The sequence below is a fragment of the Spinacia oleracea genome, chromosome 5 (assembly GCF_020520425.1).
Source record: "Spinacia oleracea cultivar Varoflay chromosome 5, BTI_SOV_V1, whole genome shotgun sequence".
Lineage (NCBI taxonomy): Eukaryota > Viridiplantae > Streptophyta > Magnoliopsida > Caryophyllales > Amaranthaceae > Spinacia > Spinacia oleracea.
In genome coordinates, this window is record NC_079491.1 from 98,824,793 (window position 1) to 98,844,824 (window position 20,032).

The following is a 20,032-nucleotide window of genomic DNA, read 5'->3' on the forward strand; positions in this document are numbered from 1 at the left end:
AAACTACCCTTTTATTTGTTTTTGAATGTAGTGCACCTATGGTGTTTTTAATGTAGCGCATCGATTGTGTTTAGAAATCCTTATCAAATCTTAATCTTATCTTGACGTTAGGGTCACACCTTCTACGTGTTTAAAACTTAAAGTGTTGAGTACTATCTTGTAGTACAAAATACAAAGTAATTCATAGAATTTTGGAAGGGTTCTAAGGAAAGGTTTTATGCCATGTAACATGATGGTGATTGATAGAGTATGTCTTGAATTATTCTACTACTCCGTATAAATTATAGTATTATACCAAATACTACGGTCATGTTTAAAAGGCGCAGAAAGAGACTCAAAATAAACTGAACATGGGCGTTCAGCAGGCAAAAGCAAAAACAAAGGGGTTAAAGAATTCGGAGAGATGAAACTAAGGGTATTCAATATCTTTCATATTTTTAATAAAGATACTCATATAATATCTATCCTGAAAGGCTCTGCTCTTAACCTGGTGCATAACTACAATTGACTGTAAATAGGGTCCTAAATTCCTAGAAGGACCGCAAGTTTAAGTCAAATGTGATTGCTCAACCGCAAAAGTTTAATCCTTCCTAAGAGAAAGCATCATACTCAATGCAAATATTATAAATAGTGAACCAAATATGATTGCTTCTTTTTATGGAGTGTTTGATTTTTACTATTTACGAATTATCAATATTAGCTTCATTCTTATTATAAGTTTGACACTCCTTACAAACATATATTGAAAAATTAAATGTGATGTAGTTATATTGCAAAACATTTTAATAGTACTAGGTAATAACATTGTTCTCTTCTAGCTTCACTATTTAAAATAATAGTGTACATAACAATCCTTTTCAGTTTTCACAAAATATCACGTGCACATACCATAGGATTGTCGATTAAGGGTCATGATTCTTTTGTTCACATGTAATACTATATTATTATGAACTTTATCGTATACATAGCAAACACGTGCAAAGCACATTTAATTTAAAAGTCAGGTTTCGAAATAGAATACATACTAACACACTTGTTTAAAAGATATACACATTAAAAAGATACTACATACTTAAACACATTATGAGTACTTCCTCCATACTAACACACAGTCTTCGGTTATACAGACTAAAACTGCAAGAGAAATCATAAAAATCAACTACTTGAACACATTATCTAAAATCCCACTACTCGTTTACATCTGTAACACATGGACGGAGAGTGGTGGAGTACGGAATAAATCGTACTTCACTACTTGAACTACGCACATTAGTTGATATGACTTCCAGCTGCCCACAATGTTGCCCATGCAGGAAATATCTATGTATATAACTTCCATGACGGAATACCAAGGTCTTATCCACGAGACAGAAACAATTTGTCCATAGATGAGGGCTAGGGATGCTTAAACCTTGAACCACGTCAATGCTAATTTGTTCACGCCATGAATTTCTCCCTTGCATGTCTTCAATTGCTACGTCTAGTACCCACAAAGTAAGAATGCCTCGGTGGTAACTTGCCAAACAAATATATTCGAAATACGATTTCCCTGGGTTGCGTTCCCATCCAAAAAAATTTAATGGCCAGTGAGTGTTGAAATATTCAATTGCTCCTGTGGGCAACGCAATGAATGCGGAGGTTCCATTTTTGACATTGTAGTGGAATAAGTAAGGAAAATAAAATTCAGAACGTTCAGATAAATAATCACCGCAGTCCGAAATAACATACAATCCATCACGGCATGCCACCAGGTCATCGAAAATCAATCTCCTGTGGCCTATGTGAAGATTGGCATGTTTCATAATGAACTCACCGTTGGTAAGAATGTGGACGTTATACCCGACATTCGATAGATCACTATCATCAATATAAATGTGCATGGTAAACAATAAAATAGTATAATCGATTGGGTGATTATTAATTTCCATTCCAAAACCATAACCACAAACCAAACAAACATGAGAATTATCGGACTCGTTGTAAGTTACCTTGTTTACCTTTACTTCACGAGGCCAGTCTATGGTACTCCACATTTTCGTTGTTGGATTACCGATAAAGATCTTTGAAGATTCCTCGTCCGCTCCATATGTCGTGCCCACAAGTATACCATTACTAGATGCTAGGAGACGACGACAGTTTTTCTCCAACCATATCTTCGATTCCATGGGAATATCACATATATATGTTCAATGTTTCTGGAAGAAAACAAACCCAAACACGTGTGTCCACTCCAAATGGCCATGACCATTCTTGAATGATCAAGGATTATACTTCCTTGGTTAGTGACTTTTGACATTGATTACGAATGAAAACCTCATTAGAAAGGTAGTCTTGACACTTTAGACGTAGCCGCAAATCTAAGAAATGGTTTAACAGATAACAAAGACATTATCTCGAACTGAATTGGATCCATTGACATACCTACGAAAGAAAAATATTTATAAATTACATGCAAGACAAAACTGAAGATGATAAGGATGTGTAACACAAAAGATTTATACAAAGGCAATATGTAACTTACAATGACGGTTATAAAAAGGAAAATGGCCGGTTATAAAACCTCTATACGGTTACTAGTATAATATAATCATTTGTTATTGTGTCATTTGTTAGTGTATCATAGACACATGTAATTCCATAGGCCATGGACACTAATGTATTTGTGTCATGGACTCATTCGCTGTATTTGTCGCATGGGCTCATTCGCCAACAAATAATCTACAAGTTAAGACGCGTAAGTGAACAATACAAGTCATTTTAAAGTTAATTTTAGTCTTTTTAAGGTTACTTGTATCTGAAATATATAAAGTTATTTTGGAAAATTTAAACACAGATAAATAATAATAATAATAATAATAATAATAATAATAATAATAATAATAATAATAATAATAATAATAATAATAATAAACACGAGATGCATTATTAAGTGACTCTTAGACTCTTAAACCGGAGTTCCCACTGTCTATACAACCTCTATTCAAAAAACGTGTCTTCAGTAGCGTATGTGCTAAATGGAACTTCTTTACTCTCTAAAACATGTCATGTCATATTTTTAATACATTACACGATCGGGAAACCTAAGATGGTAATCATAAAGTATAACAGTTAAATACCAACAAGAAACACGAGTTTTAATTTATCCCGCTCTATTGGTAGTGTTATGGATTTCCTAGTTTTAATTTAAGCAAATTGTTATTCTTATTATTTGATAATGTGGCTATAATACAATTCTAGTGAATTATTAAATTCAATTTTCCCTTTAGATTATTGGAATAACCTTTACTCGTGTTGGGTTTCATTATGTTGGCATATTACTCGTGAGTGTTGAATTACATTTAAAGTATCTTGCATTATCAAACATTACATTTAAAGTATCCTGTATTATCTGAAGAATTGGTTCGTTCACTTTGGCATATTACTCGCGTTGAATTATGATGATTTGCGATATTTCATTTCATTTAATAAATTATTCAAATTTGATATTTACATGCATTTGTTATCTATTTGTTATCCATTTATATGCAAGTGATCTTATGTTACATATTCTTATCCAACAAATAATCTACACTAGTATAATAAATATAATCATTTAAATATACAACGTCATTTAAATATAAGTTTTAAAGTCGAATTGTGAGTTGCATTTGAAGTTACTTGTGACTCCTAGTAGTAATACAGATAAATAATAATGATAAACAGCAAATGCAGTATTAACTGACTCCTAGTATAAAATAATTGGATTAATCACCTTAAAACCCAGCTAAATCAACACAAACCCAACATAATCGATAACAAATTACTGTACTTGAATGAAGTAAAATCAACAAATCATTATTAATAACAAATGTGACTAATTCAATAACAAAGGTAAGAAAGATATATACCTGGAGGAAATAATGCCCTTGGTCCAAGTATGCATATAATATTAAGTCTAATAAATGCGGTTCAGTATTAATGAAACAAGTTAATAATTCAGTGAGATCAAGTGAGCTGAATGCCTAGCTAGAAGCCGCTTCAGTTCAAGTGGAATTAATAATATTAATCCACAGCTTACTCTTGACTGAACCCGTAGGGTCACATAAATAGTACGTAAACGGATCAAGTATTTAATGGCATTAAATACTCCATCTATGGATATTCGGAATCGACGGATCTTGGTTTCAGTGGGAGCTGAGATCGTCACAAAGCAAGAAATGAATACTCCGGAAACGATGATTTTGCCGGAAACGGAAATATAGATCGTATCGGAAATATAAATATTATCCAAGTCGTAGATGTTGCAGGAAACGGAAACATGGTACGTATCGGAAAATATTATTGGAAATGGAAATTTTACCGGAATCGGAAATATTGCCGGTAACGGAAATATTGTCAGAATCGAAAATATTATCGAAATCGGAAAATAATTCCGGAAACGGAAATATTGAATATTTGTTCGAAACGGAAATTAATTCCGGAATCGGAAATATTAAATATTGTTCGTATCGGAAATGAATTCCGGAACCGGGAATTTAATCGGAAGCGCATCGTACGAATTAGCATCGGACGAGGCTTGCTAGACGAAGGCCCAGCACGAAGCCAGGCCCACGCCCAGCAAGCCGAGCGCCCAACACGAAGGCCACAAGCCTCGCCAGGCCCAGCGCAAGGCCAGGCCCATCAAGGCTGCTGGCGCGCGCGCTGAGCATGCTCGTGGGCTGCGAGGCAGCGCTCATGTGTGTGGGCCGCAAGGCCTGCGCGGTGCGTGCTTCCCTCGTGGTCGTGCGACGCTCGTGTTCGTAACGAATCCTAATCCTATCGGAATTTGTGCATTGATTAAATCCTAATCCTAAAAGATTAAAATCATTATTATTTAGAGTTCTAATAGGATTCTAATTAATAAATCCATATCCTAGTAGGATTATAATTCCTTTCCATAAACTCTATAAATAGGTGCCTAGGGTCACATATTTACATGGACATTTGAAGTACTTAAAAGGTAAGATTTTCAAGCAAAAATCAGCCAAACACTTGCAAACCAAATAGCCAAAATTCCTAGTAACCTTAAGGGCGATTCTAGTTGGTCAAGCTTAAGGCGGATCCGGACGTGCTGTGGACTATCTACAGAGGGACGACACTTGGAGTCCTAAAGACTTGTTCTTGTTCGGTTCGGGCGCAGCTAGGGAGGGCACCCTACAAAGTGTATGCATCTGAATTATGCCAAATGATTATGTGTAAATAATATGTTTCCTGGCATTATGGTTTTTCCACATGATTTATGTTTATTCATATGTATCATAACCTAACAGTGGTATCACGAGCCTCTTATTATTTTCATAATCTAAATTCCATAAACATGGTTAAATATTACAAATTTGCAAAGAATTAAAAGGGTGATTAATTTTCGTAATTAATTGCAAATTGCGTTTATTTAATTATATGTACGCAGTTTTTCGGCAGTTTCTTCGTTACTCATCCAAATCGAGTGATTTTTATGTCAATTCCGCATGTAAAAGGCATTCTGAAATTTTGAAAAAAACAGTATTTTTCGGCCGAACCCAGAATTCCCAAATTCGAAGGATAACTATGACTTTTCGGAGGTTTTAGTTTTTGGAACGCAAAAGTTTGTAAATTTAAGATGTTAAATTGAATATTTGCGATTCTTGTTGATAAATCTTGAATCTTTGATTGACCTACTGTATATGTTTAACAAGTTTGAATGCCTAGCCTTGTTAATTATACAACCTAATTTGTAATTATGATTAATTTGTTGAAATTCGAATAATTTAGAATTAATTTGATTTTCATAATTAATTAATAATTTAATTAGGTACCAATGATTAAAAACCACCATAAAAATTGTTAATTTGTGTTAAATTTTAAATTTTTATGACCTAGATTTGAATACATGTTAATCGGAAATTAATTGATTAATAAATTTTTGATTGTTCGCCCTAAAATTATGAAATTAATGTGATTTATTAATGTGTCATTAATTTTGGAAATAAAAGTTTTAATTTTTATGCAATTCGCTCATAAAACTTGCACGCACAAAGCAATGGACGCTACGTGTTACCCTTAAGGGGTGTTGTATAGTGCGGGCATGCGACGATGAGCAAGGAAGCTCGTCGCCCATGCGGTACGATGCAACGAGCAAGGGCAATGGCACACGAGCACAACTCATCACGCTGCCCTGTGTCGAGTGCTGTGCGCATGTGGGCGAGTGGGCAAGGGCGAAGGGCAAGGCGCAAGCCAGTGGCAGACGCGTGTGGCAAGCAAGCAGACACAAGGCGACGAGCAAGCGGGCGCGCGCAGCGTGGCCTGCAGTGCTGCGTTGCGTGTGGCCTGCAGGCGCGGCGAGCGAGCAAGCGCACTCGCAGCGTGGCCTGCAGTGCTGCGTTGCGTGTGGTTGCTTGCGTGTTGCTGTACGAACAATCAAGGGGCGCTAAGCCTCGCGCACTCGATGGGGCATGGGGCGCAAGCCCAAGTGCCTCGTCGTGTCACGATTGAGTCGTTTCAAATTTAATTTTGAATTTTCAGCTCAGAAATAATTTTAATTAATTTTAAAATTAATAATTTAAATTGTTTTCTCGGATTTTAATTTTGAATATTATAATTATTATAAATTTTATTTATACTAATTATTTTACTAAAATTAAACCTTGAATTAATTTAAATTCATTTAATTCAACTAAAATAAATTAAATAAATGGATTCGATTATAAATTTTATATGAGCTTTAAATTTTAATTAAATTTGTATGTTTCCGGTTAGACTAGAAATACATTTTTATGTTTAAAATTAGTAAAGCATATGAATTTATTGGTTTAAGTGGGAGCAATTTTAGTCATAAACTCTTGATTAGGTCTACAAATCCTTTAAGGTTAAACAACTTGATTAGAATTAATAAGGACTGAATAATTGGTAGATTATTGGTGCCCTTAATTAATTGCTGCAAATATTTATGTGATGCATACAATGTGTTTTAACTAACCAATTATGTGGGCCATTCATGATAATGAATGGATGAATGGTATATATATTGCATATGTACTGTTTTGCAGGTTATGAACTGACTAGTATGGCCCAAATAGGATAGAAAATATGGTCAGCGTACCATTAATTTGAATGTAATTGATCTAAAGCACCAAATTTGTTTTTCAATTCAAATATGGTCTGCGTACCATCAAATAGTTGTAATTAGTTTAATTATAGCTTATCCTATTTGAAGAAAATGGCGCCTCCCACGGTGAAATTCAAGACGGAGTTTCAATCCATTTTCATGACGTCGGGCCATACTAGATCACATTTATCTTATGCATGCTTTAAGTTATTTATTGCTTTAAATATGTCTTAATTATGAATGAGATTGTGGCTTGATTATGTTGTATGATTAAGGATTTTAGTTCACTTAAAATCTAACCAACATAGTAAGAGCCTTAAGTTCCAAACTTAAAAATTGAGTTAAAAGGTGTCATGCCAAAATAAACACTTACTTGGATATCCTTTACATCAATCTAGTAATAGTTTTCGCTCAGCGAGGTGTTACTTATTGGTCCTAAAGGGGTAAGGTACACAAATAATTGTGAGTACATGTTAGTTTTGGTGAAACTCAACGATATAAGTAAGGAGTCCTTTTATGTCGTGGAAAAATCGATAGGTTTACCTAATAAGTTCTTAGACGTACCTATCAACCAAGAGTAGTTTCTAGACTATTAGCAAAAGGCTTTTGCTTACCTAAAAGATTTTAGAATTGAGTATAAATACATAATGTGCTTAATTCTTCAATGGATTTTAGGATCTTGGAATCATTTTATTCACACCTTCCGGAACACATAACTCGAATAAAATGCTAATGACTTGTTTAAATTGCATGATTGCTTTAATTTTCAAGATATTACTCATGAAAAATGTTTAGACTTTGTATGCTACAATGTATGTTTTAATTATTGTTTATAATTAAATATCTTGCACTGCAGTAAATCCTTTTAGAAAGGTAACAGTAAATTTCCTCGATTGGTAGTGAATTCAAGAACGATTCACGGAAATGTGAGAAAGTGAGCAATTTAAAATGTACGTTTCTTATATCGACTTTTATGGTTGTTTTCGAGTATCAAAGTCGAGTGGAAAACCGATTGGTGCTTGTGAATTCAAAATACACTGTAGTTTTGAGATCATAAAGCATTGAGTTTAAACGCTCAGCTTTACCAATGGTTAACAACCTAATATCTTTTTCCATTTAATTCTCGAATGAGTCTAGTCTCTAGACATTCGAATAGATCGATGCTTAGAGAACTTTAGAAGCTTCTGGCAAGATCATCTAGTTGAAACAAAATATTCAACATAAATTAAATGGTAAGAACCTTGTTGGAGTGACATTGGACATGTCTAACAAAGTATAAAAGTCAACACTAAAGAATTCAATTCTTAAGACTATAAGAAAGGGTACAAGAAATAGGAAAACAAGGAACAAGTGAAAGGAATTTACGATTCCATTTCTACCTATAAGTTTATGTTTAAAGAGAAGTGACCTAGCAATCAAACTTCCTTGGTATCATATACCGCTTGAGGTTCTTACTTCGGTAATAACTCAAACAATGGAAGCTAGGCTACACTAATGGCCTACAAGTGGGAAATGAAGCATGGCAATGTGACAGGCTAAATCGCACTCCTATCAAAGATAAACCTAACATTCACCAACTAAAAATATAGTAAGGGAAGCAGGGATCGTATCCACAGGGAAACAATGTTCTTTCTACTATTAATTAACTAATCTAGACTACTGGTAACAAAGAATTGGATTGGTTTGTATATTAAGCTAAGGCAAATAATCAAACTGGAATATAACAATATTAAGGGAATCTAGGGCAGCGGTTCACCACAAATGCAGACCGGGATTGGACAACGGACAATAACAATTAATTAACAATCATAACTAGGAAAACATGCATCTCTCGAATCTTATGAATTCCTTAGGATAGAACAACTAGCGGGCTCTCGCTACGTACTAGAAATAATTCCTATCTAATAGCTACAGACCAAAAAACATCATATTTATACCTCTCAGCGCATAATCTAAGGTTAATCAAACTCAAATCAAAATAGTCCGGCCGAACAGAATTGACGAGCAATAATACAAAGCTATAGAAATTATAATCAATCAATCAATTAATCAAGTCCACATATAATCCCAATCATGCATTCATGGATCCCCTAAACCCTAGAAATTAAACTACTCACTCATGATAATAAATAACAAAGCAATTAACATAATAGAAAACATGATCAAGCAATAAGATAAATTAAAGCAAGAAACAATACCGACTTGAAGAACAATGGAATAATAAAGCTTGAATCTTTGATTAAAATTAAAACTAAGTGTTTGGAGAAAATAGAGAGAACTAAAATAGACTAAGTAATTAGAAAACTAGAATAAAAGATGTCACTAAAAATATAAGGGGCTAGTATTTATAGTTTGCCCAAAATAGAGCCCAAAATCGGAAATAAAATCTCGCGAAATACGCTGGAGGTTGGCGTGGCCCGATCGGGCGATGTGCTCGATAGTCGGCCCGATCGGGCAAAATTCCGCCCGATCGGGCGGTTGCAAAATGCCCAGAATGACCGCCCGATCCGGATCGGGCGAAGCCCGCCCGATCGGGCGCGTGTTGAAACTGCACAATCCTCTATCTTAAAAACACCATATCTCCTTCGTTAAAAGTCGGAATTAGGCGAGTGACCACTCGTTGGAAAGCTCTTGAAGTCTAGAATCCAACCCAATTTGAATCGCTGCATTTGGAGTTGTATAACTCGAGTTATGATCAAAAGAGTGGACGACATTCAGTTTTCTACTTCTTTCACTATTCGCTTTGCATGAAAATTCTTCCAACTCAATGTTTGCGCTCTCGAAAGTATATAATCTCTTGTATTGATTCAAACGAGTAGGAAATGCACAAAAATATGCTAATTCCTACAATGATGAACCTGAAACTACAAACACACTACAAGGAGCACATTAGTACTAAAATCGCTCCGAAGAGCTCATTTGAGATCAAAAAGTACTAAGGGACGAGGGTAAAAACTCTATATAAAACGCATATATCAAACTCCCCCAAGCTAGATCCTTGCTTGTCCCTAAGGAAGGAAATCATCGATGAATACAAGATCAACTTCACCCCTAACATATTTCAAAACGAAAGACATAATTCAAGGCAAAATCTAACGAGCATGCATCAATGTCAACCAATCAAATCCACCAACCACAAATCCCCCCTAACAATCGTCACGCAAAGCGAACCACAAATGCACAATGGAATTCAAGACTAGTGCTCACACACTCGTCACTCATTTATGTGGCAGATAAAAGATGTACCCGTTCGCTCTCTTCCCAACATATAAGTGTACAATGCCCTCCCAAAACTCACAACACTCGTGTGTCTAGAAAAACATACACTCAACCTAATAGTCGACTCGGAATATGTCATGTCATAACTTGCATTGATAAACAACTACTTTCACATTAATATGACTCTATGCACAAAGGTCGGAAGGTCTTCAAAGCTTGTAATGATATGCTTAGGTAGGGGTGCGGTAAATTTGGGTAAAATGTGAGCTTAAAGCCTTGGCTTTGGGGAGCATAAATCCTAGAAAAACCATGATCAACCACAAATGATGACCACAACTCTCCCACTCAACACATGATGAAACAACAAACAAACCACACTATACTTTCTTGCCTTTCTTTCACAATTAAAATCAATCACTCATAAAGATAAGAAATTACAATACTTGAGTGTAACAATGCTTTGAATTTTTCTGTGAGTAATGAATTTTTTTCTTTTTATTTTTTTCAATTTCCTTTTTTTTCCCTTTGGAAACCTTCATATTTTCTATTCTTCTCATCTCTTTCACTCTTCATTTTTTTTTTCTCTTTTTCAAACAACAAACAAGATAAGAAGAACTCTCTTATTTCCTTTTCAACACTCACTTTGTGCTCAAAACTAAGCACACTACAACTCCCTCACCTCACTTACTATTAGCTCCCCCAAGCTAGGCTTGGGACTAGTAACCAATGGGGCTTTCATGGGCTTGTAATATGGCTAGTCACCGAATAAAGGGGCACAAGCAACAACATGGGTAGAAAAGGAGGGAACAAATGTATCTAGATTCATCTGAAGGCTACCTAAACATAAAAATACCTTCGTCCTCCACAATGTGCATGTATATGAGTCATAAAACACTACTAACAGTTGCAAACCAATACTCAAAATCAATGACACACCAGGAAGCTATCACGCATCCTAACCAAGTCAACTAGCCAAGCACCAAGTCCACAAATAGTTAGTCAGAGTTGAATCATGTTAAGGCATCAAAGCAATCGAATATCAAATCATGGCTAACACATCCACATTGCTCGTCATCAAATACCAAGAATCAAAACAATTTTCAATCAAAGGGGCACAGGGAAGCATGATATTGTATTCATCGGAACGTATTTTTGTATTTTTTTTTTCAAAGCAATAAACTACTCTAGAAAACATTAAACACACCAAAATAAACACACAAAAATAAGTAAATGCAAAAATAAAAGGAAAAACATACCTAATATGTACAGTTGAGTGAAACACCCCCCCAAGCTAAATCAGACAATGTCCTCATTGGCTCAAGGGGTATCATGAGGAAAGTGAGCAAACCGTGGCTTATTTGTCGCTGATTCGCAAATCGCCCGATCGGGAAGCAGATCGCCCGATCTGGCAGCATATCGCCCGATCTGGCAGCAGATCGCCCGATCGGGCGAATTTCGAACCTTTTCGTTGAATCTGTGCGCGCCCGATCGGGCTCACCTCGCCCGATCCGGATCGGGCGAAATGCAATGCCTTGTTTTATTGACTTTTCTCAGCCCATAATCCTTCCTTGACCTTTCTACGACGTCATCATCAACCGCCCGATCGGGCGGAATTTCGCCCGATCGGGCATTTCACTCGCCTTTTGTGTGGATCGGGCAACTGTCGCTCGTTCGGGCGATTTTCCAACATTTTCCTTGAATCGACACGCGCCCGATCGGGCGCTCCTCGCCCGATCCGGATCGGGCAAAACGCAAACTACTCCGTTTCAGCTTGAATTCAACTTTTTCGAACTTGGAGCCTTAGACCTGCACAACATTAAACGTCCAAACCGTAAAATACCCTCTTCTCACCTCTCTAACACCAAAAACTACAATGAAACACACACTTGCTCAAAAATTATACTAAAACACACAAACAAAAGCGAAAAATACACTACGAAAAGCAATAAATGGATAGTGAAATACTCATCCCCTATTAGATTGATGCAATGTCCCCATTACACAATCTTAGTTTATGTACAGACAACGAAAGGAAGGGGATGAGAGCCACGACAACTCATCGAGTGGGGGCACCAAAGATGGTGCCATCTGGTGTCGAATCAATTGCCTTGGATGAGCTATGTGGCGCGGGAAGTGACAGACCACGACCCCGATCATGAATACGGTGCCCACCGTTCACCAAGCTTTCGGCCTTTCGGGTCTCAACATCATCAAATCGTGCCTCCCGCAAAGAGATTGGTTAGTAAATAACCAACGAACGAGCGCAGAAGCTTGTCATGCGCACTCGCACAACTTTCGTGCAACAAGACATGCACGATAATCAACAACAACATTTGCTTAAAGTCCGAATGAACTCTATGCCAGTAAGGAGTAGGATCCCTAAAGGAAGAAGAACAAAAAGAAAAAACAACAATAAAAGAAGAATAAGAAAAGGAAGGAAAAGAGAAAGTAGGCATACTCTCCTTATGGAAGTTGTTTTTACGGACTATTGATTCTTCAACCTCAATGATCAATGAAATAGATCTCTCTGTGTTTTGGAATTCATGGTGGATAGGCTCTTCACCATATAGAGCTCTCTGCAAAGCATCCACCTCTTCTTTGTAAGTATTGTAAGTACCTGCGAAAGATTCACAAAGAGGAACATACTCTATTGGGTCATTGGGCTTTTGATTTTCATGGGGAGGAGGAAGATCCTCAAGTAAAGGTTTTATGGGGAAAGAGAAGGGGAGTGAGACGGTGTAAACGGGGCTAAGAATAACCCTTCTTGGACTTGGAATATGAGGGGTAGGGGTTGACACAACAACAAGGGTTTTATCAACTTCAACTTCCTCATGGAATTGCTCTATGACATATGGCTTTTCAGTTTCAACAAATCCTTCATCCATTGATCCAACCGTCAAATCATCATCCTCCCACTCATCCTCAGCCTCTGTTATAAGCTCCTCCCACTCTTGGTTGCCTATGGGTTCACTCAGTTGACCCCCATCCCCAACACAACTCGAATCATTATTTTCAATAATTTCTTGAACTTTTCTAAATCTCTCAAGAGTAGCCTTACTAGCTTTAATAATCTCATTAGTAGCCTCTTGAGATCTAGTACACTGAATCTCAATCTTAGAGTTTAATCTTCTTAATTCCTCTAAGAAGCTATATCTGATTTCTGATTCGGGTTGAACAGGATTGAGCAAGGGTTCACAATAATACACGGGAGAAGCAACAGTGGAATTATGAGGCAAAACATTGATATCCATGCAAGGGTTAGATAAGTCGTTAGAATATACATGATTATCATAAACATTAGAATGCACCTCATTATAACAAGCATTCAAGGGAGAGGGGGTAGAAACATGTAGATTATGCTCATAATTTGGATTAGCACATGTAACATGAATCGCCATTTCACGCTCATACAAATCCCTTGAAAACCACATATAGTAATCCCACATATCATCCAAAGACAAGGCTCGAAAATCACCATTAAATCTACTTTCTATCACATTCCTTGTATACTCATTTAAACCACCATAAGCAAAACCACAAGAATCCCAAAGATTAAAATTGTGGTAACCAATAAAATCATTTAGCCTATCGAAATACACCCAAAAAGGCTCATTTAAGAATTGAGGGAAAGAATAATAATCCATTTTTTTCAGGGAAAAAAAAAATTAAAAAAATTTAAAGAAAAAAATAATAAAAAAATAAACTAAAGAAAATAAAATATATACATGGTCTCAAAGAACAGGAAGTTCTATGAGACTCAAGAAAATAATCTAGATCATAAAATTAGTAGCAGAAAATTAAACCGTTTCCCCGGCAACGGCGCCAAAATTTGACAGGCTAAATCGCACTCCTATCAAAGATAAACCTAACGTTCACCAACTAAAAATATAGTAAGGGAAGCAGGGATCGTATCCACAGGGAAACAATGTTCTTTCTACTATTAATTAACTAATCTAGACTACTGGTAACAAAGAATTGGATTGGTTTGTATATTAAGCTAAGGCAAATAATCAAACTGGAATATAACAATATTAAGGGAATCTAGGGCAGCGGTTCACCACAAATGCAGACCGGGATTGGACAACGGACAATAACAATTAATTAACAATCATAACTAGGAAAACATGCATCTCTCGAATCTTATGAATTCCTTAGGATAGAACAACTAGCGGGCTCTCGCTACGTACTAGAAATAATTCCTATCTAATAGCTACAGACTAAAAAACATCATATTTATACCTCTCAGCGCATAATCTAAGGTTAATCAAACTCAAATCAAAATAGTCCGGCCGAACAGAATTGACGAGCAATAATAATAAGCTATAGAAATTATAATCAATCAATCAATTAATCAAGTCCACATATAATCCCAATCATGCATTCATGGATCCCCTAAACCCTAGAAATTAAACTACTCACTCATGATAATAAATAACAAAGCAATTAACATAATAGAAAACATGATCAAGCAATAAGATAAATTAAAGCAAGAAACAATACCGACTTGAAGAACAATGGAATAATAAAGCTTGAATCTTTGATTAAAATTAAAACTAAGTGTTTGGAGAAAATAGAGAGAACTAAAATAGACTAAGTAATTAGAAAACTAGAATAAAAGATGTCACTAAAAATATAAGGGGCTAGTATTTATAGTTTGCCCAAAATAGAGCCCAAAATCGGAAATAAAATCTCGCGAAATACGCTGGAGGTTGGCGTGGCCCGATCGGGCGACGCTTCGCCCGATCGGGCGATGTGCTCGATAGTCGGCCCGATCGGGCAAAATTCCGCCCGATCGGGCGGTTGCAAAATGCCCAGAATGACCGCCCGATCCGGATCGGGCGGAGCCCGCCCGATCGGGCGCGTGTTGAAACTGCACAATCCTCTATCTTAAAAACACCATATCTCCTTCGTTATAAGTCGGAATTAGGCGAGTGACCACTCGTTGGAAAGCTCTTGAAGTCTAGAATCCAACCCAATTTGAATCGCTGCATTTGGAGTTGTATAACTCGAGTTATGATCAAAAGAGTGGACGACATTCAGTTTTCTACTTCTTTCACTATTCGCTTTGCATGAAAATTCTTCCAACTCAATGTTTGCGCTCTCGAAAGTATATAATCTCTTGTATTGATTCAAACGAGTAGGAAATGCACAAAAATATGCTAATTCCTACAATGATGAACCTGAAACTACAAACACACTACAAGGAGCACATTAGTACTAAAATCGCTCCGAAGAGCTCATTTGAGATCAAAAAGTACTAAGGGACGGGGGTAAAAACTCTATATAAAACGCATATATCAAACTCCCCCAAGCTAGATCCTTGCTTGTCCCTAAGGAAGGAAATCATCGATGAATACAAGATCAACTTCACCCCTAACATATTTCAAAACGAAAGACATAATTCAAGGCAAAATCTAACGAGCATGCATCAATGTCAACCAATCAAATCCACCAACCACAAATCCCCCCTAACAATCGTCACGCAAAGCGAACCACAAATGCACAATGGAATTCAAGACTAGTGCTCACACACTCGTCACTCATTTATGTGGCAGATAAAAGATGTACCCGTTCGCTCTCCTCCCAACATATAAGTGTACAATGCCCTCCCAAAACTCACAACACTCGTGTGTCTAGAAAAACATACACTCAACCTAATAGTCGACTCGGAATATGTCATGTCATAACTTGCATTGATAAACAACTACTTTCACATTAATATGACTCTATGCACAAAGGTCGGAAGGTCTTCAAAGCTTGTAATGATAGGCTTAGGTAGGGGTGCGGTAAATTTGGGTAAAATGTGAGCTTAAAGCCTTGGCTTTGGGGAGCATAAATCCTAGCAAAACCATGATCAACCACAAATGATGACCACAACTCTCCCACTCAACACATGATGAAACAACAAACAAACCACACTATACTTTCTTGCCTTTCTTTCACAATTAAAATCAATCACTCATAAAGATAAGAAATTACAATACTTGAGTGTAACAATGCTTTGAATTTTTCTGTGAGTAATGAATTTTTTTCTTTTTATTTTTTTCAATTTCCTTTTTTTTCCCTTTGGAAACCTTCATATTTTCTATTCTTCTCATCTCTTTCACTCTTCATTTTTTTTTTCTCTTTTTCAAACAACAAACAAGATAAGAAGAACTCTCTTATTTCCTTTTCAACACTCACTTTGTGCTCAAAACTAAGCACACTACAACTCCCTCACCTCACTTACTATTAGCTCCCCCAAGCTAGGCTTGGGACTAGTAACCAATGGGGCTTTCATGGGCTTGTAATATGGCTAGTCACCGAATAAAGGGGCACAAGCAACAACATGGGTAGAAAAGGAGGGAACAAATGTATCTAGATTCATCTGAAGGCTACCTAAACAGAAAAATACCTTCGTCCTCCACAATGTGCATGTATATGAGTCATAAAACACTACTAACAGTTGCAAACCAATACTCAAAATCAATGACACACCAGGAAGCTATCACGCATCCTAACCAAGTCAACTAGCCAAGCACCAAGTCCACAAATAGTTAGTCAGAGTTGAATCATGTTAAGGCATCAAAGCAATCGAATATCAAATCATGGCTAACACATCCACATTGCTCGTCATCAAATACCAAGAATCAAAACAATTTTCAATCAAAGGGGCATAGGGAAGCATGATATTGTATTCATCGGAACGTATTTTTGTATTTTTTTTTTTCAAAGCAATAAACTACTCTAGAAAACATTAAACACACCAAAATAAACACACAAAAATAAGTAAATGCAAAAATAAAAGGAAAAACATACCTAATATGTACAAGTGAGTGAAACACCCCCCCAAGCTAAATCAGACAATGTCCTCATTGGCTCAAGGGGTATCATGAGGAAAGTGAGCAAACCGTGGCTTATTTGTCGCTGATTCGCAAATCGCCCAATCGGGCAGCAGATCGCCCGATCTGGCAGCATATCGCCCGATCTGGCAGCATATCGCCCGATCGGGCGAATTTCGAACCTTTTCGTTGAATCTGTGCGCGCCCGATCGGGCTCACCTCGCCCGATCCGGATCGGGCGAAATGCAATGCCTTGTTTTATTGACTTTTCTCAGCCCAGAATCCTTCCTTGACCTTTCTACGACGTCATCATCAACCGCCCGATCGGGCGGAATTTCGCCCGATCGGGCATTTCACTCGCCTTTTGTGTGGATCGGGCAACTGTCGCTCGTTCGGGCGATTTTCCAACATTTTCCTTGAATCGACACGCGCCCGATCGGGCGCTCCTCGCCCGATCCGGATCGGGCAAAACGCAAACTACTCCGTTTCAGCTTGAATTCAACTTTTTCGAACTTGGAGCCTTAGACCTGCACAACATTAAACGTCCAAACCGTAAAATACCCTCTTCTCACCTCTCTAACACCAAAAACTACAATGAAACACACACTTGCTCAAAAATTATACGAAAACACACAAACAAAAGCGAAAAATACACTACGAAAAGCAATAAATGGATAGTGAAATACTCATCCCCTATTAGATTGATGCAATGTCCCCATTACACAATCTTAGTTTATGTACAGACAACGAAAGGAAGGGGATGAGAGCCACGACAACTCATCGAGTGGGGGCACCAAAGATGGTGCCATCTGGTGTCGAATCAATTGCCTTGGATGAGCTATGTGGCGCGGGAAGTGACAGACCACGACCCCGATCATGAATACGGTGCCCACCGTTCACCGAGCTTTCGGCCTTTCGGGTCTCAACATCATCAAATCGTGCCTCCCGCAAAGAGATTGGTTAGTAAATAACCAACGAACGAGCGCAGAAGCTTGTCATGCGCACTCGCACAACTTTCGTGCAACAAGACATGCACGATAATCAACAACAACATTTGCATAAAGTCCGAATGAACTCTATGCCAGTAAGGAGTAGGATGCCTAAAGGAAGAAGAACAAAAATAAAAAACAACAATAAAAGAAGAATAAGAAAAGGAAGGAAAAGAGAAAGTAGGCATACTCTCCTTATGGAAGTTGTTTTTACGGACTATTGATTCTTCAACCTCAATGATCAATGAAATAGCTCTCTCTGTGTTTTGGAATTCATGGTGGATAGGCTCTTCACCATATAGAGCTCTCTGCAAAGCATCCACCTCTTCTTTGTAAGTATTGTAAGTACCTGCGAAAGATTCACAAAGAGGAACATACTCTATTGGGTCATTGGGCTTTTGATTTTCATGGGGAGGAGGAAGATCCTCAAGTAAAGGTTTTATGGGGAAAGAGAAGGGGAGTGAGACGGTGTAAACGGGGCTAAGAATAACCCTTCTTGGACTTGGAATATGAGGGGTAGGGGTTGACACAACAACAAGGGTTTTATCAACTTCAACTTCCTCATGGAATTGCTCTATGACATATGGCTTTTCAGTTTCAACAAATCCTTCATCCATTGATCCAACCGTCAAATCATCATCCTCCCACTCATCCTCAGCCTCTGTTATAAGCTCCTCCCACTCTTGGTTGCCTATGGGTTCACTCAGTTGACCCCCATCCCCAACACAACTCGAATCATTATTTTCAATAATTTCTTGAACTTTTCTAAATCTCTCAAGAGTAGCCTTACTAGCTTTAATAATCTCATTAGTAGCCTCTTGAGATCTAGTACACTGAATCTCAATCTCAGAGTTTAATCTTCTTAATTCCTCTAAGAAGCTATCTCTGATTTCTGATTCGGGTTGAACAGGATTGAGCAAGGGTTCACAATAATACACGGGAGAAGCAACAGTGGAATTATGAGGCAAAACATTGATATCCATGCAAGGGTTAGATAAGTCGTTAGAATATACATGATTATCATAAACATTAGAATGCACCTCATTATAACAAGCATTCAAGGGAGAGGGGGTAGAAACATGTAGATTATGCTCATAATTTGGATTACCACATGTAACATGAATCGCCATTTCACGCTCATACAAATCCCTTGCAAACCACATATAGTAATCCCACATATCATCCAAAGACAAGGCTCGAAAATCACCATTAAATCTACTTTCTATCACATTCCTTGTATACTCATTTAAACCACCATAAGCAAAACCACAAGAATCCCAAAGATTAAAATTGTGGTAACCAATAAAATCATTTAGCCTATCGAAATACACCCAAAAAGGCTCATTTAAGAATTGAGGGAAAGAATAATAATCCATTTTTTTCAGGGAAAAAAAAATTAAAAAAATTTAAAGAAAAAAATAATAAAAAAATAAACTAAAGAAAATAAAATATATACATGGTCTCAAAGAACAGGAAGTTCTATAAGACTCAAGAAAATAATCTAGATCATAAAATTAGTAGCAGAAAATTAAACCGTTTCCCCGGCAACGGCGCCAAAATTTGACAGGCTAAATCGCACTCCTATCAAAGATAAACCTAACGTTCACCAACTAAAAATATAGTAAGGGAAGCAGGGATCGTATCCACAGGGAAACAATGTTCTTTCTACTATTAATTAACTAATCTAAACTACTGGTAACAAAGAATTGGATTGGTTTGTATATTAAGCTAAGGCAAATAATCAAACTGGAATATAACAATATTAAGGGAATCTAGGGCAGCGGTTCACCACAAATGCAGACCGGGATTGGACAACGGACAATAACAATTAATTAACAATCATAACTAGGAAAACATGCATCTCTCGAATCTTATGAATTCCTTAGGATAGAACAACTAGC

At 37.1% G+C, this 20,032-nt stretch overlaps 1 protein-coding gene across 1 annotated transcript; it reads right to left on the bottom strand.

Moving 5' to 3' along the window:
• Positions 1 to 1,187: 1,187 nt before the first annotated feature.
• Positions 1,188 to 2,165, bottom strand: LOC130461728 (uncharacterized). Its single transcript, XM_056829911.1, has one exon. It carries the CDS (start codon positions 2,163 to 2,165, stop codon positions 1,188 to 1,190), a length of 978 nt encoding a protein of 325 aa, XP_056685889.1.
• Positions 2,166 to 20,032: the final 17,867 nt, after the last annotated feature.

Bases quoted from the DNA above. Each gene is read 5' to 3' on its own strand.
- LOC130461728 (XM_056829911.1), bottom strand. From the start codon at position 2,165: ATGGAATCGAAGATATGGTTGGAGAAAAACTGTCGTCGTCTCCTAGCA.